The sequence below is a fragment of the Bos javanicus genome, chromosome 13, assembly GCF_032452875.1.
Source record: "Bos javanicus breed banteng chromosome 13, ARS-OSU_banteng_1.0, whole genome shotgun sequence".
NCBI lineage: Eukaryota > Metazoa > Chordata > Mammalia > Artiodactyla > Bovidae > Bos > Bos javanicus.
The window spans coordinates 42,104,946-42,132,317 of NC_083880.1; the positions used below are offsets into that span (position 1 = coordinate 42,104,946).

The 27,372-nt window shown below is 46.0% G+C and overlaps 1 protein-coding gene across 2 annotated transcripts in view; it reads right to left on the reverse strand.

Annotated features, from left to right (window-relative positions):
• Positions 1-24,328, reverse strand: part of NAPB (NSF attachment protein beta) — a 37,921-nt gene extending 13,593 nt beyond the window's left edge. The window contains exons 1-5 of one of the 2 annotated variants that reach the window (XM_061436407.1): positions 24,103-24,328; positions 6,916-6,995; positions 2,000-2,116; positions 232-278; positions 63-140 (exon numbers count right to left, since the gene is read on the reverse strand). In XM_061436407.1, coding sequence (XP_061292391.1) covers positions 63-140; positions 232-278; positions 2,000-2,116; positions 6,916-6,995; positions 24,103-24,200 — 420 coding nt within the window. In that variant the 5' untranslated portion in view covers positions 24,201-24,328. Of the gene's footprint in view, positions 1-62; positions 141-231; positions 279-1,999; positions 2,117-6,915; positions 6,996-24,102 lie in introns of those variants that run through there. The other variant, XM_061436408.1, reaches the window with a different exon arrangement.
• Between the last annotated feature and the right edge of the window lie 3,044 nt (positions 24,329-27,372).

The window sequence follows — 27,372 nt, forward strand, 5'->3', positions numbered from 1 at the left end:
CTCGCATCCCCACTGCAGGGGCGCCTGGGGTCCCCGCCCACCAGCTTCCCCCATCTGCGCACCTTCTCAATGTCCACTAGCTCTGTCTCGTAGATCTCTGCGATGGTGATGTGGTGCTTGGCCGCAATCGTGAACCTTCCCTGGGGAGGAAACAGAGCAGTCACATTCCGGTTAACCGTGAGCCGTCTCGAGGGCTCCACCCCACGGCCGCTCAAGCAAGGCAGGTCTTACCATGTCTGTGTAAATGTCGATGGCTGCATTTAAGCAGTTGATAGCCTCTGAAGCGAAGGCATTCAAGAGAAACAATGAAAAATCCATTCAGTCAGAGGGTTTGCTAAGCCTGTCTTCCTGGGGGCTTCTAGACCGCTAAGGGGGCCCCGCTGGGGCGAAGGGGAGGCAGGGTGGTTGGTAAGAAGCAAAAGTGCATCTGCACATGCCCAGCCCCTCCATGAGCCAGTACACAGAGGCTGCAGCATCAGAGAGGAGGGCAGGGTGGGGAGGGGAGGCTGGCTCAGTGACACCTACCCTGACCCTGAGGACCTCATGGGGAAGCCTGCATCAAGAAGACAGGACAATGGAGCCGGAGCCAGCATCAACACCCATCCATCTATCTGCTAAAACCTGAGGGCAGCTCCTTCCTCACTGACATCACGTGTATGCAGTGATTTTGGAAGACAATTACTTTTTGTACAGGGTTAGAAGATGCTAACTTTCGGTGTATTAACAAATATCAACAGGAAGAAAAAGTCTAATAAATGAGCTCATGAATAATACCGATTTCCCAGAACAGTGAGCTCACAGAGCAGAGGCATTTACAACTCGGGCACACGGGGCCAATGAGTGCCCACCTCACAGAGCAGAGACATTTACAACATGGGCACGCAGCTGGCAGCGCCCAGGGCACTGCTTCTGCTCTGGAGAGGCAGCAAAGCAAAAAGACCCAACGGAAGAATCAGGAAAGTAAGTAGATTAGTGACAATGAAAGTGATTTCCCCCAACCTGCATAAGAAACATGGATAGTCGTGCCTTTAAAAATACAGGAAAATTGAAGAGCTACCCACAAAATCCCACTCAATCCCCCAGCTAGGAATTTGATGCCCTTTTCCTCTGTTTTCTGGACGCATTTCCACGAGTACACACTTTTTGTGAACCTGAGATTTCGGCTCCCTGTGGTCCTTCAGTTGCCGTGCAAACGTCCTAGGTCACAGGGCGTCCCGGACGTCAGGGCCTGAGTGCCTGCACCACGTGAGTGTGGCACTACATGCTGATGTGCAATGACTCTACTGTGCACTTGGGCTGTGCCCAGCTTTTCCCTTTGGAAATAAGCTACAGCTAATCCTTATACCACAGCCCTTATTCCAATGTGAGATTGTCAGGAAACTCAGGATTTTTGTGTTAAAATGGGCTGCTGAAACCAGAGGGCAATCCCACAAACACAGTGCATGTGTGGAGAGAGGTCAGGCCTTCAATTGCAGGATGTACGTTTCTCCAGCTCAAAAACAAAGGACATCTGAAAAACTTCACCACTTCAAATAACCAAGATCATTCTTTCCTCAAAACCAACACTTGGAAAAATGCTTTTTAAAATAGTCAGATAGTACTTGCTTTGGCAGCACATATACTAAAAAAGTCAGATGAATGCTGTGTGTATAAACTGTTGTAATTACTGGATTTTACAACCTCCCGTACACTGCACCTCCACATAAACTATTCAGAAGTAAAGGAACGAACCTTTGTTTCCCTTAGTGGGCGAGGTACACATTCATGAAATTAACATTAAAGACTTACATAAAGTTAAAGCTAATTTCAAAAAAACTGTCCACAATGCAGCATAGATGGTGTTTAAGACGATGGTACTGACAACAGGATAAATTTAACAGATTTTCTCCACAGAAACTTCAGATGATCAGAGTTAAAAATCTTCAAATCTCCACCGTCCGGGAGTGCGTCTCCCTTCAGCAGCAGAACTCGTGGGAGGTCTGGGGGGTGCGAGGCTCACCTTGGGGGTCTGCCTTCTTGTAGGCATTCCCGGCGTCCACAAAGCTGGTGGCTGAGTCGTGTTTGCTCTGCAGCTGCATGTGGAGCTTGGCGGCTTGACAGAATGCATTTCCTGCAGCTGAAGACAACACATGAGTGAGTAAACACAGGAGCAGCCACCCCCAGGGCAGCCCCGCTCCAGCCCACGCCTGGGGAAGGCCCCGTCCTGACGGTGGCACACGTGCATGTGACCCAGTCACCTCCGGTGACCACAAAGACACCCGGGACGCCTGGGCCAGCAACAAGTGCTGCTCTCAGCCTCAGGCCTCCTTCCACACTGACTGCGCATTCAGCACTCAGCTCCGTCCCCAGTGCAGGCCCCACACTGATGGGCGTCTCCGAGGAGGCATGAGGCTGGGAGGGTCCATTTCCACTGACTCGGCCAGCATAGCCGGAGAAATGGCAACACAAGAAGAGGCAGCACAAGCCCCCAAATCAAACTGCCCAGCTTCAAGTCTTGCCCTGAATAAGAACAAAGACGAGAGGACTTCCGGGCACTTCTGAAGATATGGACCCACCAGTGCAGCCTAGGCCCTGCCAGTCTGAGCCAACACTGGCCCAAGATTGGAGGTGGGACCGGAGAAGCCTGCCCACCAGGCCTTGACCCCTACCTTTGTGGATCATGAACCTGGCAGCCCAGAGGAGGGTCCAAGCTGCTGCCAAGTGGTAGGCAGGAACCCAGGACCTCAGGGCAGCTGGAAACTTCCCACCATAGTTCATGAATGCGACCGCCGAAGAGCAGCTCTGATGAGTTGGGTCTCAGAAGTGTGTACCATCACTCAGACCTTCTAGGCAAAGTGCTCAGGACAGCGTGGCCCCAGAAACACACTCACGTGCTGGCCATTTTCATAATCACATGTATATCTGCCCTCAGAGCACACCTGTGCTTTGCCAGATTGAAATGTCAGCATTTCTTTTAGAACTTAATCCTCCTCCTCCCACCAGTAATTTCATTTTTTGGCATTTTATCTATGCTGGCCATTCCAGAACCAATGGTGTTCCATCCCTTCCTGACTGGGGGTAACAGCACAGCACACAGGCTCTCCCGGGCTGGCTCCACTTCCCCGGACAGTATTAAAAGCGCTGATTTGACAATTTCACGCTCCCACCTTCCAAAACAAGCTGCTGGCTCACCTTTTCAATCTGAGCACTCACTCCAAACACCACTAACCTCTATCTCTACCAATGTGGAAGTATCTTTAAAGGAGTGTATTATCAAAATAAAGTTACACACCTTCTCAGACCCAGTTTCCTCAACTGTAAACATCTAATTCCTGCCAGGATGATCTCTCAAGAGCACAGTAACAGACAAATCAGACGAATTCTTTTATTCTCATAAAATAACTTCTAAAACTATAAACAGATGAGATGCAGTGGTATCACGATCACCACCACGGCAACATGGCAACGATTTCAAAGAACCTAATTTTCAGTTTATTATTTCCTTTTTTAACCACTTTTAAAATTGAGGTATAGTAGATTCAATGTTGTGTTAGTTTCAGATGTACAGCAAACTGTTTCAGTTATACGTATGTGTGTGTATATATATATATATATATTCATTTTCAGACTCTTTTCCTTCATAGGCTATTACAAAATATCTAGTATAGTTCCTTGTGATATACGGTAGGTCCTTGTTGTTTATTTTATAAACAGTGGTATCTGTTAGTCCATTAGTCCCAAATTCAAGGAACCTAATACTCTGTAAAATACACTCAGCACCTGTCTACTGTGCTGCACATATGGGTCCAGGCCCTGCAGGCAGGGCAGAGAGGAAGCACAGAAACACGCTGGCCTTCCAAGGTTTATGTTCCGAGGAGGGACAGCACATAATAAAAGCACAGACAATACAAACGAACAAATGAACTTCACTTATTTTTGCTAGATGGTGCTAAGGGCATCGGGGAAGAGGAGAAGGGGCTTCCCAGAAGAGTGGACTGCCAGGGATGGCCAGGAGAGACCTCACTAAGAGGATGATGACATTTGTAGAAGGGCCTGGAGGAAAACAGGGACCAGCCACACCCTACTGTGGGGAAGACAGTGTCAGAAGGAGGGCACAGCACAGGCAAAGAGTCAGAGGAGGGTGCTGGGGAAGGAGTGGGCGGGTAGGAGAAGCGTCCAGAGTGAGGAGAGGATGGGAGACCAGCTCGGCTCTGAAGGCCACCTTGAAGGATTATAGCTCTGCTCTGAGATTACATGACCTGACTAGAGATTCAACAGGGCTACTTTGGTTTCTTTAAAACAAACAGGTAAAGTCAAGAAGCAGGGAGGTGTCAGCCCAGGCAAGAGATCACAAGGGTTGGGGTGAGGACACACATATATCCCCTTCAGTTATATAAACAGTAACACTCTGAAAGGAATTTTCAAAGGTTAGAACATCTGGTCCCCAGATAAAGGAAGGAAAAGGTCTTTTTAGATAAGATCACTTTTTACCCTGGTTTTTCCAACAGTCATGTATGGATGTGAAAGTTGGACCATAAAGGCGGCTGAGCCCTGAAGAATGGATGCTTTTGAACTGTGGTGTTGGAGAAGACTCTTGAGAGTCCCTTGGACTGCAAGGAGATCCAACTAGTCCATCGTAAAGGAAATCAAACCTGATTATTCACTGGAAAGACTGATGCTGAACCTGAAGCTTCAATACTTTAGGCGCCTGAAGCGAAGAGCCGACTCATTAGAAAAGACCCTGATGCTGGGAAAGATTGAGGACAGGAGGAGAAGGGGACAACAGAAGATGAGATGGCTGGATGGTATCACTGACTCAGTGGGCATGAGTTTGAGCAGGCTCCGGGAGATGGTGAAGGACAGGGAAGCCTGGTGTGCTGCAGTCCGTGGGGTCACAAGGAGTTAAGACACGACTGAGCAACTGAACAACAACACTAATAGGACCTGAACCAAAAAAAAGAGGTGACCACTAATCCTCTTTTCTCCTCTCTTTTAAAATACATTATAATTCAGGGGCAAAGGCACTTTGGAAACAGAACATGTCTTTCTTATCTAAATGTTTTAAAAAGAGTTTTACAGCCAGAAAGGACCTTTCAGGGCCATCTAAGCCAAAGCATCTACTTCACGGAACTGACTTGGAAGCGTCCACCTTAGAAACAAGTGGAGAGATCGCACACCTTACGTTCACATGACTCAGCGTGGCATGGACATCTCTGTCAAGCTCGGAGAGCCCCTGGGGAAACAAATGCACTTTGGGAGGGAAAGGCCCCCCACCTCAGGTCATCTGCAGGCTCAACGGGGCCAGAGACCCACAGAGACCAGGCAGGCCTGGTCAAAAGCCATGTCCACCTTCACTATAGAAAAACCCCTTCATGTAACCTCTTTTTTTCCAGGGGTAGAGGAAAGATTCTGCTTCTTGAATCAGTTTTGGAAAAGAGCCACCCCCTCTCGAAAAGAATTCTGATTTCATTTTGTGTACCTTCCCTGCGTAAAAGTATTATGTTATTTCTCCAAAGAAGACATACAGAGGGCTAACAAACACATGAAAAGATGCTCAACATCACTCATTATCAGAGAAATGCAAATCAAAACCACTATGAGGTACCATTTCACACCAGTCAGAATGGCTGCGATCCAAAAGTCTACAAATAATAAATGCTGGAGAGGGTGTGGAGAAAAGGGAACCCTCTTACACTGTTAGTGGGAATGCAAACTAGTACAGCCACTATGGAGAACAGTGTGGAGATTCCTTAAAAAACTGGAAATAGAACTGCCTTATGATCCAGCAATCCCACTGCTGGGCATACACACTGAGGAAACCAGAAGGGAAAGAGACACGTGTACCCCAATGTTCATCGCAGCACTGTTTATAATAGCCAGGACATGGAAGCAACTTAGATGTCCATCAGCAGATGAATGGATAAGAAAGCTATGGTACATATACACAATGAAGTATTACTCAGCCATTAAAAAGAATACATTTGAATCAGCTCTAATGAGGTGGATGAAACTGGAGCCTATTATACAGAGTGAAGTAAGCCAGAAGGAAAAAACACCAATACAGTATACTAACGCATATATATGGAATTTAGAAAGATGGTAACAATAACCCTGTGTACGAGACAGCAAAAGAGACACTGATGTATAGAACAGTCTTATGGACTCTGTGGGAGAGGGAGAGGGTGGGAAGATTTGGGAGAAGAGCATTGAAACATGTAAAATATCATGTATGAAACGAGTTGCCAGTCCAGGTTCGATGCACGATACTGGATGCTTGGGGCTGGTGCACTGGGACGACCCAGAGGGATGGTGTGGGGAGGGAGGAGGGAGGAGGGTTCAAGATGGGGAACACATGTATACCTGTGGTGGATTCATTTTGATATTTGGCAAAACTAATACAATTATGTAAAGTTTAAAAAAAAAAAAAGTATTATGTTAGAAAATGAGGAGTCTGTCAGGATTTAGAAGTAACACCCACAACTGCCTCATTTCTCAGGGCACCACAATCAGTTATCAGGGTAAGGTATGGTTAGAAAGTCTCCACCAAGGTTTAGGCAAAGAAAAGCAGGCATTTCTATGTATCTGACATCTTTTTCAGTAACTTTTACTTCAACTTTCACTCCTTGTACTAAATTTATTTAAGCACATGAGTAAACACCAAAGGTTACCCTTCTTAACTCCAAGTAATAGTAAGTCTTTTAAAACCACATGCCCACTGTAGTAAGTGCTTTGCAGACACTAAAGCAGACACGCCTTTATGCCTAAACTTCAATCAGTATTTCAAGCTTTGCTCCCTTGGATCAACAGCCCCTCTCCCCCACCCTGCCCACGCAGCCAGCAGTTTTTCTAAGGGGAAGGCGGAGAGTCATGTCCTCCTTCAAAGTGATTTTAAAGTTATTTGCCTGGAAAGCAAACAAACACCACCTTCATACATACCACTCCAGTTCTTGGCCATCTTGAACATGTTCGCAGCTCTGGTATACATTTCACAAGCCTCTTCTATTCTTGTGTTTCCTCTGAGAAAAATGTAAAGATGAGGTTAAGTTTTACAGTAACAACCATCCATGTCCCTAAATATCCCTCAAGTAATGGACATCTACCAAGCACTTACGACGTGCCAGACCAGTGCTAGAGAACCTTGCCAGCAGCTCGGACGGGACACTCTGATCACCCTTGCTGTCCCAGGTAAGGGAACCGAGGTCTAAGAGAGTAAACGCCACCCTGCGAGGATTCCAGAGCACCGAGACGCAAACACCGCTGTGGCGGGACCCAGGGCCTACACCCTCAAGAGCGTCCTTTCCATGCATGTGAACCGAAGTTTTACTTGTCCCAAGGAATGAGAAGTACGTTTTTCAAAGGAGGCTGAATTTTGAAGGATAAAGACATGCTGATGCTTTTAACGTCCGCTGTTTGTGTTCAGACTTAAAACCCGACGCAGGAGCAGCAATGCACCAGGCTGCTCAAGGGCTGCAATGCCTGGCGTGAAAGGGGCCGGGGGTGGAAATGCACTCTACAACATCCTGTAGGGGAACCCCACTGCTTTCAGAGTTTCCACTCCACCAAGCTGAGGCCTCTACGCCCACTGGTCCTCTGTCTCGTGTGTCTACTCTATAAACAAGAAAGAATGAGAGAGAGAACCAGAACAAGACGGGCTCTCCACAACACACACCACACGCCAAGGGGAACTCCCGGCAGAAAATGGATGTAAGGACTGAGAGAGGGCGAGGCCAAGGCTGACTGCAGTCCAGAGGAGGGGCACCCCATGCCACGAGGGCAGGCACAGATCACGTGTGACTCTACCTGGGTCAGTCACCACTGAGTGTCTGACTCCAGACTAGTACTTTAGTTTCTTTGGGTCTCCAATCTTGCATGTGTAAACTGAGGGTAATACACAGTCTATACCTCTGAGTTATTATGAAGATCAGAAGAAATAATCCATATGGAGTTGTGTAGGGCTGGACCCAGAGTCAGTCAGGATGATCATTGTAACTAGATTTGTGTACTGAAGGCATACAAACTCTGGAATATTTGTATACCTCGTACGTGATCTGTATCTAGAATATATAAAGATCCCTTACAACTCAATAACAAAAAGACTAATGATTCAAGTAAAAATGAGTGAAAGATCTGAATAGACACTTCCCCAAAGCTTAAAAAAAAAGACATAGCCAATAAGCCCTTGAAAAGATACTCAACATCATTAAGCATCAGAGAAATGCAAATCAAAACCACAAATAAGACAGCACTTTATTCCCACCAGGCTGGTTAGACTCAAAAGAGAGGACTAAGGAAATGTAGGGAGGATGCAGGAAACCAGCGCCCTCATTTACTGCCAGTACAAGTGGCAAACTGTATAAGAAGCTACCCTGGACGAGTCTGGCAGCTGCTTAAAAGGTTAAACATGGTTACTAAATGACCCCAAATTCTACATCAAGGCACATACCTAAGAGAGACGAAGACATCGGTCCACACAAAAACTTGTACACAAATGTTCACAGAAGCATAGCTCATGATAGACAGAAGTGGACACAACCAAAATGTCCATCAACTGAAAAATGATAAATGAAGGTGGTATACACACAGTGGAGCAGATCAGACAATAAAAAGGAATGATGTACGGAAGGACTCACTAATTGTGCTACAAAGCAGACGACCTTCACGACATCATGTGGAGTGAAGGGCCAGTCCCAGGGGAGCCCACCATGCACCAGCAAGGGCTGCAACAGGCTGGTCCTGGAGCTGGGAGTGCTGGAGAGAAATGGAGGGGGTGGGCAGAGTTTCTTTCTGGGGTGATGAAAACGTGCTAAAACCACTTGCTGTGGTAACCGCATCGTTTAGCGAATATGCTTAAAAACTACTCAACTGGACACTCTGGATGGGTGAATAGTATGGTATGTGAATTACACCTCAATAAAGCTATCTCCCTCTCCTCTAAAAAACTCCCCTTTGGGTGGGTATGTCATACAACCAGGGACAGGATGGCAACAAACCACACCAACAATAAAGCGGTAGAAGAGCAAAGACTTCTCGCTCACACCTTCACGCTCCTTTTCCTTCACTTCAAAGCTACATTTAAAAAAAGCTAATTATTGTGATGAACATTCCTAACTCAAGAAAGCTTTCAATCTTAGCCACAGCTCCTTGGAGATAACAAAAGGCTTGCCACTTTCTGTGTCTTATTTTTCTAAAGTGTACCAGGAATCTTGAACTGTAATTACAGTGCAATCATTCTTATTAAAGGTTTCTAAATAAAACTAGCTTAATTAAAATGTACTTTATCCTATTATTTTCAGAAGCAGGTTCAGCTAAGAATAATAGAACGCCTACAACATGCTGTCTTATGCTGCATGTTTCCATGTGCTTTCTGCCACCTTCAGAATTAAAACGACCACAAAAGATGACATCTCTGTGTTGTTGTCGTCCAGTCACAAAGTTGTGTCTGACTCTTTGTGACCCTATGGACTGCAGAATGCAGTCTCCATATTACAGAAGGGAAAACACTGTACCTGGAGGTCAATGGCTTGTCATCCAGCCAAAGTCAGTGGTGGAGCGGACACCTGATGTCAGGTTCAGCGATCTTTACAAAACTAATGAATGAACTCTGCGAGACTCAAGACCCTCACCTCTCACTTAACAGAATCACCAGAAAAATGCTGACGTTAACAGCACCAGAGAACTCACTTGTCATAAACAGACACAACTTAAAGAATTCATGAAAAAATTGTCACCCTGCTTATTTAACTTATATGCAGAGTACATCATGAGAAACGCTGGGCTGGAAGAAGCACAAGCTGGAATCAAGATTGCCAGGAGAAATATCAATAACCTCAGATATGCAGATGACATCACCCTTATGGCAGAAAGTGAAGAAGAACTAAAGAGCCTCTTGATGAAAGTGAAAGAGGAGAGTGAAAAAGAGGGCTTAAAGCTCAACATTCAGAAAACTAAGATCATGGCATCTGGCCCCATCACTTCATGGCAAATAGATGGGGAAACAGTGGAAACAGTCAGAGACTTTATTTTTTTTTACTCCATGCAGCCATGAAATTAAAAGACACTTACTCCTTGGAAGGAAAGTTATGACCAACCTAGACAGCATATTAAAAATCAGAGACATTACTTTGCCAACAAAGTTCCGTCTAGTTAAGGCTATCGTTTTTCCAGTAGTCATGTATGGATGTGAGAGTTGGACTCTAAAGAAACCTGAGCACCAAAGATTGATGCTTTTGAACTGTAGTGTTGGAGAAGAGTCTTGAGAGTCCCTTGGACTGCAAGAAGATCCAATCAATCCATCCTAAAGGAGATCAGTCCTGGGTGTTCACTGGAAGGACTGATGTTGAAGCTGAAACTCTAATACTTTGGCCACCTGATGCGAAGAGCTGACTCATTTGAAAAGACCCTGATGCTGGGAAAGATTGAGGGCAGGAGGAGAAGGGGACAGAAGAGGATGAGATGGTTGGATGGCATCAATGACACAATGGACATGAGTTTGGGTAGGCTCCGGGAGTTGGTGTTAGACAGGGAGGCCTGGCATGCTGCAGCTCATGGGGTTGCAAAGAGTCAAACATGACTGAGCAACTGAACTGAACTTGCACTGAAAAAATTTACTTTTAAGTCACTCCAAATGTCTACTGTGTTTTATACCTGTGAAAATTGATTTTTTTGAGTTTTAAAGAAAAATAGTTTTGACTGACTGTTATCCAAAGCCCTTAGAACTGAGGTAGAAGATTCATGAAAACAGAAACAAGTTTCAGTGAGGAGTCTACATTGTAAGTGATACAGTACAGCCCATGGCGGGCTTCCTGGGTGGCTCAGTGGTAAAGAATCTGTCTGCCAGTACAGGAGACACAGAAGATTCAGGTTCGATCTCTGGGTCAGGAAGATCGCCTGGAGAAGAAAATGACAACCCACTCCAGTATTCTTGCCTGGGAAGTCCCGTGGACAAAGGAGCCTAGTGGGCTATAGTTCGTAAGGTCACAGAAGAGGTGGACACGACTTAGCAACTAAACAGCAGCAGCACATGGCACTAACCTGCCAGAAAACACTGAGAAAATAACGTTCTTACCAAGGAGGTCAAAGTGCTGAGAAAAGAATAATTAACTGCAGGCTGGAAAAATCTGATTGCCTGACACCCCCACCCCAGGTTCCACAGAGGAGATGGGGTGAGAGCGACACGCACCCCCACCGCTCCCCAGGAGCCCAAAACAGCAGAGCCAGGTCCAAGCCCCTGACTCTCCTCCCTGCCCCTTCCTGTTTAGGAGGGAAAAACTCAGCCTGGGAAAATCACAGCCTAGTAGTCCAGAGAGCTCAGATGACATCTACACGCAGACAAGACTATTAACCCCTCACTCATTCAGAATCTTGCATTTTCCTTGTGATGAGTGAAAGCTATCTGGAAGCCCAGGAAACTGTAACTGAGCACATGGACAGTGAGGGTGGGGAGATAACAAGGCAAGAGCTGTGGGCACCAATGGCTCACGTGCCTGTAACTGCTTGACTCAAATCCTTTGCTTTTTCACAAACCAGAAACAAGAGGTGTGGCTGCAAGGAGGTAGGCTTTGGAGTCGGACTGCTAACAAACAAATGCAAGGATCCATCAGCTCCTGACCCTTTGCCCCAGATCCACAGCACTCCCAGAGTAACCAGCAGAAGCCGAGCAGGGAGTTCAGCCTCGACCACCATGTGCTCTGCCTTGGACCCTGGGATTCCACCTTCTGAGAACGTCTCACTTTATTTCTATTTAACAAAAAAGAATCACAGATTCTCAAATGCAGGAAACAATCTGAGACGTTTAAGGACTGTCTGACCAAAGTATTTGCATTTAAGCATAACTTCTTGAAATAAAGTTATAAGAATAGGTACAGCACATAAAGCTGGTGGGACTTTTATCTGGTAATAGCTCCAGATGAGGGGTCAAGTGTGACGAGGGGTCACGCCTCCTGTAGAGGGGAGATATGTATAGATTGGATCTTTTAGTAAAACAAACCAAGATACTTAAACATTACAAGGAAGCTAAGAATAGGAATTACTGGATAAACTCAGAAATGACTCACACACAACATGACTTGTCAAGAGAAACTTTGGTATTTAATTTCAATCTTCATAAAACTTTAATTTTTTTAAACAGAAACTTAATCATTGAGACCTGAGATTCCTATAGGACAATGGTAGCTGCCTAAATACAAAAACAGGTCCTTGTATTTTCTGGAACCACACAGATCAACAAGGAGTGGATGTAACCAATGGATTGGATCCACTCAACGAATTGGAGACCACTGAGTCAGAAGTCAACAAGATTTCATTTAAGAAAGCTGGGGCAGTAAAAACCCTGAACCAGCAGAGCTAGGGGCTTCCCAGGTGGCGCTAGTGGTAAAGAACTCCCCTGCTGATGCAGGAGACACAAGAGACATAGGTTCGATCCCTGGGTCAGGAAGATCCCCTGGAAGAGGGCGTGGCAACTCACTCCAGTATTCTTGCCTGAAAAATCTCATGGACAGAGGAGCCTGGCAGGCGAAAGTCCATAGGGTCGCACAGAATCAGACACAACTAAAGTGACTTAGCATGCACACAACAGAGCTAAGGAGAAGACAGCCCCTGCTAGCAATCAGGAGGGGATACCTGGACACAAGATGGGGTGCAGCAGGGTCCCACAAGCGCAGTTCACAGGCAGCAACACCCCTTCAGAGAGGGGCTGCAGTGTGGGGTCCAGGAGACAAGTATGAGACCTGGAGGGCATGGGGGCTTGGAAGGGGGGCCTGGCTAGAGGTGTCAGGCTCCAGAAGATGTGCTTCTGGGGGAGGGAAGGAGAGAGGAGGCTTGGCAGTTAGTGAAAGAAAGCAGAGCTGGAAATAAAACCCAGGGTTTTGGGAAACAGAGGTGGCAGAACTGGAATGGCAGCAAGCCCCAACCCACCCCCAAAATCCTAGTCATCAAGGAAACCACACCAACATGTGAACAGAAGGTGCTGTGAAGGTAATATGAATTTAGGAGAAAGCACACTCCCAATGTTGGCCCTTTCCCAGGTGAGTGGTCTGCAGTGACCCTCTCTCGTGACGGGCCTGGCAAGGGCACCATCTGAGTTCACAGTCAGGCATGTGCTCCTTGACACACTCACAATCATTCTGGACCAGACACCCACTCTGCCTTCATGTTCAGTACTGTATTCAATGAATTATATGAGACAGTCAACACTCTACTATAAAACAGGCTCTGTGCTAGATTGTTTCGCCCAACTGTAGGCTAATGGAAGTGCTCTGGTAGGCCAGGTAGGTGTGTTAAACACATTTTTGACTTACAATGGGTTTATGGGGACATAACCCTACTGTAAGCAGAAAGAGACCTATACAAATACCTGAATCCCCCTGACACACACACACCCTGAATAGAGGGGTAAGTAGAGCACATTCACTGACTGGCATACAGGTAGGTAATGCAGGCTTCCCAGGGCAGACAAAACACTAGATTCCCAAGTAAGGAAATCAGGCAAAGGGTACTAAAGAAGAGTCACGGGGTAATAGCATACTCCTCTGGTGACAGAAGCACAGACAACCCCTGCAGCTTCTGCTCCCACTCCCTCCCTCCAAGTCAGCCCTGGCCACTGTGCCCAGACTCGATGAGGGAGGGGAGCTGCCCTCTCCCTGGGGCCGGGCAGCCCAGGCCACATGGCCACAGGCATCAGATAATCCTCTTGACTAACACAGCCCTGAAACAGGCAATCACAAGTAACAAGAAAGCCAAGACTGCTACCCTGGCATCAGAGGAGGTGGAATTTGGGCTCAAAAGTATCCAATGAAATAGAGAAATTCACTTCATAATACTAAAGATACAATTCAAGTGAAAGTATACTGGTTGTGAACATCTAGGCACCCAAACATGGCGGCCATCTTTATAAAGCAAAAATCACAGGAACCCTGAAAGCCAAAATAATCTTGAAAAAGAACTGGAGGGCTCACACTTCCTGATTTCAAAAGTTACTGCAAAGCTATAGTAATCAAAACAATGTGGTACTGGCAATACAGACAGACATACAGACCAGGGGACTAGAAAGAAAGCCCATGAACAAATCTTTGCTTTTATGGTCAAATGATTTTCAACAAAGGTGTCAAATATTCAACAAGGAATAGACAGTCTTTTCAACAAACTGTGCTGGGAAAATCGAATACTGACTTGCCAAAGGATGAAGCTGGAGCCTTACATACGGTGGTGGTGGTGGATTAGTAGCTAAGTTGTGTCTGACTCTTGCCACCCCATGGACTGTATGCAGCCCACTAGGCACCTCTGTTCATGAGATTTCCCAGGCAAGAGTGCTGGAGTGGGTTACCATTTTTTTTCCCAGGGGAATTCCCCACCCAGGAATCGAACCCAGATCTCCCACTGTGCAGGCAGATTCTTTACTGACTGAGCTATGAGGGCTCCAGCCTTATGCATAGCCTTACACGAAAATTAACTCAAAATGGATCAAGGACCTAAATGTGACATTTAAAACAGCAAAAACTTTTAAAAGAAAACAGAGCAAAAGCTTCATGACACTACATTTGCCAATGGTATCTTGGATATGACACTAAAGGCACAGGTTAAAAAAAAAACAGACAAATTGAACTCCATGAAAATTAAAAAAAAAAAAAAAACTGTGCATCACAGACACTATTCAGAGAGTAGAAAGGCCTCATACAGAATGGGAGAAAATATCCTCAAATCACATACCCAATAAGGGATTAACATCAAGAATATACAGCAAACTCCTAAAACTCAATAACAACAACAAAAAAGTCAATTTAAAAATGGATAGCCAACAGGAATTTGCTGTATAGCTCAGTAAACTCAAACAGGGGCTCTGTATCAACCTAGAGGGGTTGGATGGGAAGGGAGATGGGAGGGAGTTTCAAAAGGGAGGGGTTATATGTATACCTATGGCTGATTCATGTTGAAGTTTGACAGAAAACAGCAAAATTCTATAAAGTAATTATCCTTCAATAAAAAATAAATTAATTAAAAAAAAAGGACAAAGGACTTGAATAGACATTTCTCCAAAGGACATATATGAATGGCCAATAGGCATATGAAAAGATGCTCAACATTATTAATAATTAGGGAAATGCAAATCAAAGCTACAATGAGATATAACCTCAGAACTGTTAGAATGCACATTATTTATAAAATACCAAGTGCTGGAAGGAAGCATGTAAAGAAATTAGAATCTGTGTGCATTGCTGATAGGAATGTAAAATGGTACAACCGCTGTGGGCAACAGTATGGCAGTTCCTCAAAAAATTAAAAATGGGATTACTACATAATCCAGCAATTTCATTTTGGGGCATATACATGAGAGAATGAAAAGCAGGCTCTCGAAGAGATACCTGTACAAGCATATTCATGGGTGAAACGAATGATCTCCTTAAAAATACAATTTACCAAAACTAACCTCAGTAGAGATAGGAAGTTTAAACATTTAAACATTTCCAGGGGAAAAAGAAAAGTATCAAGGAAATTAACACCAAAAAGCCCAACATGACTTCCCTTAAGAGGATTCGATTTAAAAATGCAGAGACCAGAGCATGGAGAAAAATAAAAAATAAAAACTTACAAATTGTTTTTATGAGGCCCCTGTGACATCAGTGCTTCAGCTGAAAAAGACTACACACATACACACACTGCAAATAAAAGAACTTGAAATAATTTAAAACAGTATCCAACGGCCCATTACAAAATTCATACATTATAATTCAGGGGGTTATTCAAGGGATGCCAGGACAGTTCAGTATGAGGATATCCCTTGGTTAATGTACTAATAACTAAAGGAAAAAAGTCATGCTTACCTCACAGTTATTGAAAAGGCCTTAAAATATAAGTCCTTCATTCAATCCATAATGAAAACACCCATTAAAACCAGAATTGGCAGATATCTCCTTACTGTGAAAAACATGTATTTTAATCCAATAAAGTACTGATCTATTAACTTGTTAGATTTTAATTAAATTAACATTCCTAAGATAAGTTCTATTAATATTCAAATACAGGCATGATTAACATTCTGAAATTCTGCTTACAAAATCTCCTTACTGTGAACTCCTACATATCACTTACCAAAAATTCTTAAGATACAAAAGTCTTGCTGATTTTATACAGTGATCAAATGAACTCAAAGTGAAAGCATAAAAATGAATTATAAAGTCTCCTGAGAACACTATATACATGGACATCACCAGATGGTCAACACCGAAATCAGATTGATTATATTCTCTGCAGCCAAAGATGGAGAAGCTCTATACAGTCAGCAAAAACAAGACCAGGAGCTGACTGTGGCTCAGATCATGAACTCCTTATTGCCAAATTCAGACTTAAATTGAAGAAAGTAGGGAAAACCACTAGACCATTCAGGTATGACCTAAATCAAATCCCTTATGATTATACAGTGGAAGTGAGAAATAGATTTAAGGGCCTAGATCTGATAGAGGGCCTGATGAACTATGGAATGAGGTTCGTGACATTGTACAGGAGACAGGAATCAAGACCATCCCCATGGAAAAGAAATGCAAAAAAGCAAAATGGCTGTCTGGGGAGGCCTTACAAATAGCTGTGAAAAGAAGAGAAGCGAAAAGTAAAGGAGAAAAGGAAAGATATAAACATCTGAATGCAGAGTTCCAAAGAATAGCAAGAAGAGATAAGAAAGCCTTCTTCAGTGATCAATGCAAAGAAATAGAGGAAAACAACAGAATGGGAAAGACTAGGGATCTCTTCAAGAAAATCAGAGATACCAAAAGAACATTTCATGCAAAGATGAGCTCGATAAAGGACAGAAATGGTATGGACCTAACAGAAGCAGAAGATATTAAGAAGAGATGGCAAGAATACACAGAAGAACTGTACAAAAAAGATCTTCACGACCCAGATAATCACGATGGTGTGATCACTCACCTAGAGCCAGACATCCTGGAATGTGAAGTCAAGTGGGCCTTAGAAAGCATCATTACGAACAAAGCTAGTGGAGGTGATGGAATTCCAGTTGAGCTATTCCACATCCTAAAAGATGATGCTCTGAAAGTGCTGCACTCAATATGCCAGCAAATTTGGAAAACTCAGCAGTGGCCACAGGCCTGGAAAAGGTCAGTTTTCATTCCAATCCCAAAGAAAGGCAATGCCAAAGAATGCTCAAACTACTGCACAATTGCACTCATCTCACACGCTAGTAAAGTAATCCTCAAAATTCTCCAAGCCAGGCTTCAGCAATATGTGAACTGTGAACTTCCTGATGTTCAAGCTGGTTTTAGAAAAGGCAGAGGAACCAGAGATCAAATTGCCAACATCCGCTGGATCATGGAAAAACCAAGAGAGTTCCAGAAAAACATCTATTTTTGCTTTATTGACTATGCCAAAGCCTTTGACTGTGTGGATCACAATCAACTGTGGAAAATTCTGAAAGAGATGGGAATACCAGACCACCTGATCTGCCTCTTGAGAAGTTTGTATGCAGGTCAGGAAGCAACAGTTAGAACTGGACATGGAACAACAGACTGGTTCCAAATAGGAAAAGGAGTTCGTCAAGGCTGTATATTGTCACCCTGCTTATTTAACTTATATGCAGAGTACATCATGAGAAACGCTGGACTGGAAGAAGCACAAGCTGGAATCAAGATTGCCGGGAGAAATATCAATAACCTCAGATATGCAGATGACACCACCCTTATGGCAGAAAGTGAAGAGGAACTAAAAAGCCTCTTGATGAAAGTGAAAGTGGAGAGTGAAAAAGTTGGCTTAAAGCTCAACATTCAGAAAACGAAGATCATGGCATCCGGTCCCACCACTTCATGGGAAATAGATGGGGAAACAGTGGAAACAGTGTCAGACTTTTTCTGGGCTTCAAAATCACTGCAGATGGTGATTACAGCCATGAAATTAAAAGACGCTTACTCCTTGGAAGGAAAGTTATGACCAACCTAGATAGCATATTCAGAAGCAGAGACGTTACTTTGCCAACAAAGGTTCGTCTAGTCAAGGCTATGGTTTTTCCTGTGGTCATGTATGGATGTGAGAGTTGGACTGTGAAGAAGGCTGAGCGCAGAAGAATTGATGCTTTTGAACTGTGGTGTTGGAGAAGACTCTTGAGAGTCCCCTGGACTGCAAGGATATCCAACCAGTCCATTCTGAAGGAGATCAGCCCTGGGATTTCTTTGGAAGGAATGATGCTAAAGCTGAAACTCCAGTACTTTGGCCATCTCATGTGAAGAGTTGACTCACTGGAAAAGACTCTGATGCTGGGAGGGATTGGGGGCAGGAGGAGAAGGGGATGACAGAGGATGAGACGGCTGGATGGCATCACTGACTCGATGGATGTGAGTCTGAGTGAACTCCGGGAGTTGGTGATGGACAGGGAGGCCTGGCGTGCTGTGATTCATGGGGTCGCAGAGTGGGACACGACTGAGCGACTGATCTGATCTGATAACTAGGATGATCCTCTGTCCTGGTTGCAGGGACACTCCCGGTTTATACCCATCTTCTTGGCATCTCAAAAATATCCCAGTTTGAACACTACCTTCACGGTCACTCTATAACTCAGAGATACAGGGAAATATCTGAAAAAAGTTTAAAGTAGAATTATATAAAGCTTAAATGCTATTTACATATAAAAGATCGTATTTAGAGATTGAGAAATCACAAAAATCAGGAGGTGAAGAAGATGCACTGTCACGTAAGCCATGCTACCTTCTTCATTTTCAGCAGAATCAACAAACATTATCTAAAATTAGTAAGGTAGCAAAAGTATTCTAAAATTATTTAGAATCATGGTAGCAACCATCAGAAGAATCAAAAGGAAAGTTAAAAACAGTTACCTCTGCTGAGTAAGATTGAGGAGCGTGAGGATTCAGGGAAAACTCTACTTTTCAACTAAAACCGTCCTGTACTCCTTGCCGTTTCCTACCATAGGTAGCTGCTATGTTTACAACGAACAAGTATCGAAGGAAACACAGAAGAAAGAAACATGGACTCCCCTTCACTTTGTTACCTTCGCTCTTCAAACTAAACGAAAGAGCACAAGAAAACAAATCAGCATCTGTAAGGCATTCACCGGAGACCCCTGAAGTCCCAGGGAGGTGCTGGGCCACAGCCACCAAACAAGGTAGACCCCCAGGACCTTACACCCTCGAGCCGCAGGGCAGCACAGTCCTGGTCCTCCCTACCACTGGTAAAGGACTCTGCACCTCACAGGGCTCACAGAAATGAGAGAATACGGTGAACACTGCAAAAACGCAAACAGAAAAAGGCCAATCGTGATTATCATTTCATATACGAAATAACTTGACACTGACACTAAAAATCAAAAAACCAAATGATTGTAATACAGCTCTGTGCAGCACCTATTCAATCCTTACAGCTCTGACAAGTAAATTCTTTCCCTCTGCCCATGTGAAAGCTAAAAAAAAAAAAAAAACAGAAGCTCTGAGTACGATTTGCTTGGCCAGGGTCACCAAGCCAGTAAACCAGAATCTGTATTTGGCCTTATATATATACATAAACACACACACACACACAGAGTGTGTGTACATATTACTACGGCTCACATATACATTACATAATACATAACAGGTTATTCTGTTATTACATAAAATTATAAGAAATATAACATACATACTTCTTACACTATACCACCTGTCTCTAAATCTAAGCTTAATAATAAATTTTTTTTTAAAGTTCAATCTGCATCTGAATATCTACTATAACTGAGGTGGACCTAAATGCTTTACAAATGCCATCATATGTCCCATCATAATTTGGCAAAATTTAAACACAGTCTTTGCCAAAATAAAGCTGAGTGAAAAATACTGATAATTAATGGCCCACAATGCTTAAGAAATACTCCCAATTTTCACAAGTAGCTAAGAAATATAGATTCAGTTATTTCTGAGCAAACCTATAAGAGGCTTCCCAGATGGCACAGTGGTAAACAATCTGCCTGCCAATGCATGAGACATGGGTCTGATCCTTGGGTGGGGAAGATCCCCTGGAGTAGGAAATGGCAACTCATTCCCATATTCTTGCCTGGAAAATTCCATGGAGCCTGGTGGGCCACAGTACAGGAGATCACAAAGAGTCAGACATGACTGAGCATGCACACAACCCTATAGGGCCTTTCATTAAATTTACTTTGACACTGCCAGATTTATAGCTCTTTAATGGCACTCCACTCCAGTACTCTTGCCTGGAAAATTCCATGGATGGAGGGGCCTGGTGGGCTGAAGTCCATGGGGTCGCTGAGGGTCGGACACGACTGAGCGACTTCACTTTCACTTTTCACTTTCATGCATTGGAGAAGGAAATGGCAACCCACTCCAGTTTTCTTGCCTGGAAAATCCCAGAGACGGAGGAGCCTGGTAGGAGGCCATCTATGGGGTCACAGAGAGTCGGACACGACTGAAGTGACTTAGCAAGTAGCACACGCTTTGAGCCTGGGGAACATTCAAGAGCATGGGAAGATAGGGTTAACCACCCAGAACCTGCTCCCACAGTCAGTCTTAAGCCACTCTCCTCCACAGGCAGTGTTCCCCACTGTGGTCTCCTATAACAGGATGGCACAGACAGTACAGGCTGTAGAAATGCAAAGCCATCTTGCTGTCAGACCTAGGTCGGCTGACCATCAGTTCATTAAGATGGTAAACTAAAATTTGACGTTAACTACAAAATTCAATAGCTCATCTTTGGAAACAAAATCAAAGCGCAGCCCCTTCAGTGGCAATTTTGCTACACTAAGCTAAGCCAGTGAAGGAGTTAAGTTTTAACTGAATTCCAGGACTCCAAGAACACATCACTGTTGATCTGTCAGTCAAGCAGAAAGACTGACCATCATGACAGTGGTTTCTTGTGATGGCTCAGCAGGTCCTTTCCTGCAGGGTACTGTGGGAAAGACCTGCGAGGAACACGGACATCTCGCAGGGGAGCCTGAACTTGTGCCTTACATACAGAAGAATGCGTGATTGACTTCTTCATATTTTTGGCTAATTTTACTGAAAGCAACAAAAAGGAACAGCCACAGAAGAGCAGTGAGAAGGCGGCATGGCCACAGAACTAGCACAGTGTGTGGATCGACACTGAGCAAAGGGGATCCACTCTTACACAGGTTTTAATCTGCAGTTGGGTTAAGCAGCCCCAGGCGTGAAACATTTGCAGTAAAGTAGGTTGAGCGCCTGTAACGGCCACCAGCACCCCAAACAGCATCACCTGTCCCCAGTAAAGTTCTGTCAGCTCTTACACAGGTGGGCTCAGTGACACCAATATGTGGGTATGTGCTGTTAACTTAGGAGTCTGACATGCAGATGGACTGCACTGTGGTTTAAATAAAGGGAAACAAGTAGAGGGGAAAATTCTCTGGCTAAAGGAGCTAGGGCAGGGAGGATTAACAAAGGTATCCTAGCCCAGAAAGCTGAAGACAGGTGTAAGTTATGCCCAACGTAAGGTAAGATTCTGAACGCCTAAAACTGACACAGAATCTGTCTTCCCATTGTCAGTGACAGAGAAACTAGATCTAGCTGTTGGCTTCAAAGAATTATGTAATGCTATTAAAGCTCAAAGAACTCTGAGTACCCTTCTTCCCCAAGCTTTTCCGGAGACAAGCATTACTACACAGTCCTCCACAGTATAAATAACACTTAGGTGGTGCAAAGCTCTTTCAAATATTGATATTTTACTTCATTAAAAGCCCAAGGATGCAGTCCAAAAAGTCTCTGACTCTGAAATCCTGGCAAAGTCAGCTTCATCTGCTTGGTTCTGTTTCCTTGATAAATAACCGGGCCTGATAATTCTGATGAAGATGCTAATTAATAATCCTCATCTTTAAGACTAAACATTTTACAAGCATATATTCATGGAACCTTCACTCACTTCTCTTACACTCGTCTTACAGCACAGGAAACTGAGGCACGGAGGGGCTAAGGAACTTGCCCCTGGTCCCAGAGCAAGGACAGTGCACCGACATGTTGGATCCGCATCAGTCCTAAGATGCAATGACTTCCGTGCAAACTGAGGCTGAATGCTGAGGATGAAGTCTTCCTACAATGCTCCACAACAAAACAGGTGATCAAGAAGGGAAAAAAAAAAAAAAAAGACGTTTCTCTAAAGACAAAATGCATTTCTAAAATCCTTTTAGGATTACTGGTTCAAGATGTGGTCAAATTTCACAAGAAGCACAACGCAACACCTCTTCATCAAAAGGAGCCAGCAGGAGCATCCCTCTGAGAATCATCAAGTGCTGTCAGGCGCTTTTTTCTCTGCCGATTACAGATTCTCTTCCAGGGATGCGAATCTGGACTGGAAATGCTGTGCCATTAAGATCACCTCCCAGCTCCAGGTGCTATGACATTAAATTTTACTGGAATAAACTGTAATTGTTTTGTGAACCAGAGAAAGGAGTTACCGCTTGGTGTTAAGGTTAGGTATAAGACAGGGTTCCTTATAGTACTGTCATAACTTTTAAAGGAGTACAAATTTGCAATTCATGGCTATACTCTAAACCATACATCACATGATAAATTTAGAAACCACCAGGGATAAATGCCTTGGAGAAGGCAATGGCAACCCACTCCAATACTCCTGCCTGGAAAATCCCCTGGATGGAGGAGCCTGGTAGGCTGCAGTCCATGGGGTCACTAAGAGTCGGGCAGAACTGAGTGACTTCACTTTCACTTTTCACTTTCATGCACTGGAGAAGGAAATGGCAACCCACTCCAGTATTCTTGCCTGGAGAATCCCAGGGATGGGGGAGCCTGGTGGGCTGCCGTCTGTGAGGTCGCTCAGAGTCGGACACGACTGAAACGACTTAGCAGCAGCAGCAGGGATAAACGCCTAGAGAGGTTCTTGAAGGCAGGAACCGTTACCTTTCTGCATCTTTGCGTCGTATATTACGCGCACTGCATGAAACCTGCATTTAAGCGTTTCCTGGAGATTATCAACACTGGTAAAATATCACAACTCAAACAACGAAGGTGGCAAAACAAGGAGATTCCAAGCTGAATTTGCAAATGCTCTGGGTGTTGGCCAAGGGCCTTTCGCTTTCATAAGAAAATACGGAAAACCACCAGGAATTTTCTGCTTCCTTCATCCTAAACAGCTGAATCATTCACCTACTCAACCAGCCAGAATTCTTCCAAGAAATGTCAGTGCAGGCTCTGCTTTTTGGGAAGTCCGAATTTAAGACCTTCCGTAGGAGGGGGCAGAAGAATTACAGGAAATGAACGGGATTTCCAAGAGACCCAGACTTCGAGGAGCTGCGTTATCCCTAAACCAACCGGAGACCCTGGTTATCACATCAATCTCTGGCGAAGCAATGGCACCGGGTTGAGAGCACGTCCTCACTCACCCCACGGCTATTACCGGTGTGCTTGGCGCAAGGCGCAAGGCGCGCAGGCACAGGGCGGCGGACTGCCGGCCTGGAGCCCGAGCAGAGGTCTGGGGCCCGCCTCTCCCCGGAGCCTCACGCCCACGCGGGACTCCCGAGAGGGGCGGGCCGAGTCCAGGCGAAACAGCAAACCGGTGTGGCCGCCGCGGCGTCACGCACACTGGTGCTCGGCCAGTGGGACCCGCCACCCGCGCGGGGTGTAGGTGGACCCCCTCCGAGGGTCATAGAAGATCTCGGAAGGGCATGTGGGGGGCCCTGGGGTCGTCCTGAAGGGTTCTAATGGGCGCGTGGGGCTCCGGAGATTCTAGGGGGTCCCTGGAGGCAAGGTGGGAGGTTCCGGGGATTCTAGGGGGTTCCTGGAAGCAAGGTGGGGGGCTCTGGGGATTCTAGGGGGTCCCTGAAGGCAAGATGGGGGGCTCCGAGGGCCCTCCGAGGGTCCTAGGGCCATCCCTGGAAGGGTGTGGGGGCTTCGGGGATCCTAGAAGATCCCTGGAGGGCGTGGGGGGTGCTCCGGGGATTCTAGGGAGTCCCTGGAGGCAAGGTGGGGGGCTTTTGGTATCCTAGGGGATCCCTGGAGGGCGTGGGGAGCCCTGCAGCGTCCTGGGGACCCCAGGGGGCTCCGGGGAGACTTAGGGGACTTTCTGGAGGGTGTGTAGGGATTAGAGGGCCCCCGGGGCGCTCTGGGGGCCGCCGGGCAGGGACGGAAACCCTCCCCGGGGCACGCGCAGTCCGGCGCTCACCCAAACAGCCCTCGGAGGAAGGAGTGGGAGGCCTTGACTCGCTTCTCGGCCTCGGCCATCAGCTGCACCGCCTCTCTCTCCTTCCCCGCGTTGTCCATGTTGCTGGCCTCACTCCCCGCCACAACCTCCTCAGCAGGCCGGACGCGCCGCCCGCACCTCCAAGTCCTCTCTCAGCGGCTTGGCGCAGAGGCGCGGCGCGCGACCTCTCGGGAGCTGTAGTCCAGGCAGTGCCACGGCCGTCCTCTCGCAGCGCCCGGGCGCAGAGGCGCGGCGCGCAGCCTATCGGGAGTTGTAGTCCGCGCTCGGCCCGCGGGAGCCTGCGAGACGTCCGCTCTCGTTTCCTGAAGGGCGCAGAGCCGGCGGGCAGCTGGATCCTGGAGACGGGTGCCTGAGAGCGTTTGGCCTTTAAAGGTGCGGGAGATGGAAAAGAGCCCGCGGCTTCCAGGGAAGACGGCCTGAAACGGCAGCATCCCGTTGCATCAGGAGTTCCTGCCCAGCACGACCGACCGTGGCCAGGGGTTGGTCCGGGGCGCGGGATAACGGAGCGGGTGAGGACACGGCGGGTGCCCGGGTGCCCGCAGGAAACCTCGACCGCACGCGAACTCCGCTAGCGATGCAGGGCGGCCACGGGAAACGGGCCCTAACCCTGCGAGGGTCACGCGACCACCGCTCAGCTCCAGAGAGGACCCAGTTTATCTGAAGAGCCAGGCAGTTAAGAAGGAAGCATTTGCCCCAAGACAAATTCAAAGTTGGTTTTCGGTCTCCATGTGAATGTCTGTTTTCTTCCTTGGTTACCGAAGACTTCCATATATAGGATCTGTGCATAGTCCTCTATTGACTGAATTCTTTTCAATGGACGCGAGCCATTGAGCTCTCTTATTCTTGACATAATGCTGGCCATAGTGTGAAATGGATTTCTTAGGACACAGTTCTGCCTGCCAGGACGACGTCTATTCTCCTAGGAGAAGTATTCATAGACAGACGCTCTCCTGTGTCAGTGATTTCCCGGCCTGTCCCAGAGGGAGTTATTCTGTAATGCAAAGTCTAGACCATTTATATTTGGGAATACTAAAGCAAAGGTAGTGATGCAATTATGAAAGTCACTACCAAAGGAGAACTTGTGACAGCTTCAAACTATTAATACATACACTGTGGGCTCTGGCACACAAAATACATCTAAGAAAATGAAGCCTGTCTTGACAGAGCAAGGCAAACGGGGTCAAACTCCTAGAAAGAAAGGTCACTAAAGCATACGTCACAGAGTTCCTACAGTGCAGGCACTTCAGAGGCAGAAGGAAGCCTTAGATTCTCAGGTGAAGTTTATTTATTTTCACTACATCCATTATTCTGACTTCAAAAAACTAATTTGGAGCAGAATTGGGAAAGGAGGAGGCAGGAAATTAGAGGCAGTACTCAATGTGGAGTAAAGAGAAAAACTGCAAAAAGTGGGCATGAGCATCTAAGAAGCAGAGCAGCCTCTGTGGATTTGGTGGCGGGACCAACCTAGAAGCTCCAAGGGCAGCATCAGCGTGTTGATTAAAGCAGTTCCCAAAGGATGTTCAAGAAATACCGATCCCTAACCCCCTAGCTCTCTGTGTTGGCATCTCCTGAAGCTGGAGTCTAAGAAGTGTATGTTTAAGAAACACGTAGGAAATGGATTGGAGAGGAGTGGGATGAACTGTGAGATTGGGATTGATGCATGTGCACTGCTGTGTGTAAAACAGATAGCAGGAAGCTGCTGTATAACACAAGGAGCTCAGCTTGGGGCTCTAAGACAGCCTAGATGGATGGGATGCAGAGGGTGGGAGGGAGGCCCAAGAGGGAGGGGATATATGTATACAGCTAGCTCATTCACTTTGTTGTACAGCAGAAACTGACACAACATTGTAGAACAACTGTATGCCTATAAAAAAAGAAAGAACATGACTATTCTAGAGCGTCCAATTCATGCCCCGAATGTAACATAGCAGTTCACCATTGTGGCATATTTGAGTTTTGTCACATTTGGCTGTTACCAAAATACTCAAGTCCATCCCAAGATGCAAGAAAGGCTTTCCCAGAAGCAATCACATGGACCTGGCTGCTCTAGGGTGTGAGGTCTCTTCCCCTCCACGCTCTGCACAGGTGACAGGATCAGGAAATGTGTGATGCTTGTTGCCCACGGATTCCATACTTGCTGCTGTGCCTACTCCCTAACATCTATTTGTAACCAAATCAATACCAGGGTACTTTTGCAGTCATTTGTGGACATGGGTAGAGCAGGAGACCTTGGCATGCCCGATGCTCACGAGGACTAGACCATGCTGCTCTCTTGTTACAAATCAATGTCCTTCTCGTCGTTTATTTAGTGCCATGTTTTCCCCACTTTGTACTTTCTGTTGGTGATTTCACTATTTAAACTGTCCCCCAAGCACCATGCTGAAGTGCTGTCTAATGTCTTCAAGGGAGAAGGCTGGACTGTGCCCTCCAGAGAAAACACGTGTGTTGGATGAGCTTCATTCAGGCATGAGTTGTGGGGCTGTGGGCTGTGAGTCCATGTTAACAAGTCACTAAGATGTCAAATCAAATGAAATATGTTGTGTGAAAGAAGGTTACATGCTGATGGGTGACCAACACGGGAAGCAAATCTGCATTTCCCTGGGGGTTGAAAGGTGGGGCAGGATGATGGTTCAATCTTTGTTAATTCAGGATCTCTACTGACTTTGCAGAACTACCTCTAAGGGTGAGAATCGACCACTTTGGGAGGGTGTCTGGTAGACAATGAAGTCAAATCAGGGAATCTCTCCTCCCATTCCCCAAAACAAATGGACAAAAAAATTTAAAAATCCAGCAACTCTTCCCAAGAATGAAAGTAGGGAAACCTCTCCATGTCAGACCACCTTACCCCCAGCCCCACTCACCAGCCGCCTCGTGGTGCTGTCTGCTCTGTGGTTCTGACCTGTACGGACTACATCCATGGGGCCATGACCTCTGACTTCCTGTTGTGTTTGGCCAAAAGATACCCAACCAGAGGTGGAGGGCAGAAGGTAAGAAACATCATGGCAGTTTTCCTTGGTCTCCTGGTCAGGTGACCATCTGAGGCTCCCTTCAGATCAGATCAAATCAGTCGTTCAGTCGTGTCCGACTCTTTGTGACCCCATGAATCGAAGCACGCCAGGCCTCCCTGTCCATCACCAACTCCCGGATTTCACTCAGACTCATGTCCATTGAGTCAGTGATGCCATCCAGCCATCTCATCCTCTGTCGTCCCCTTCTCCTCCTGCCCCCAAT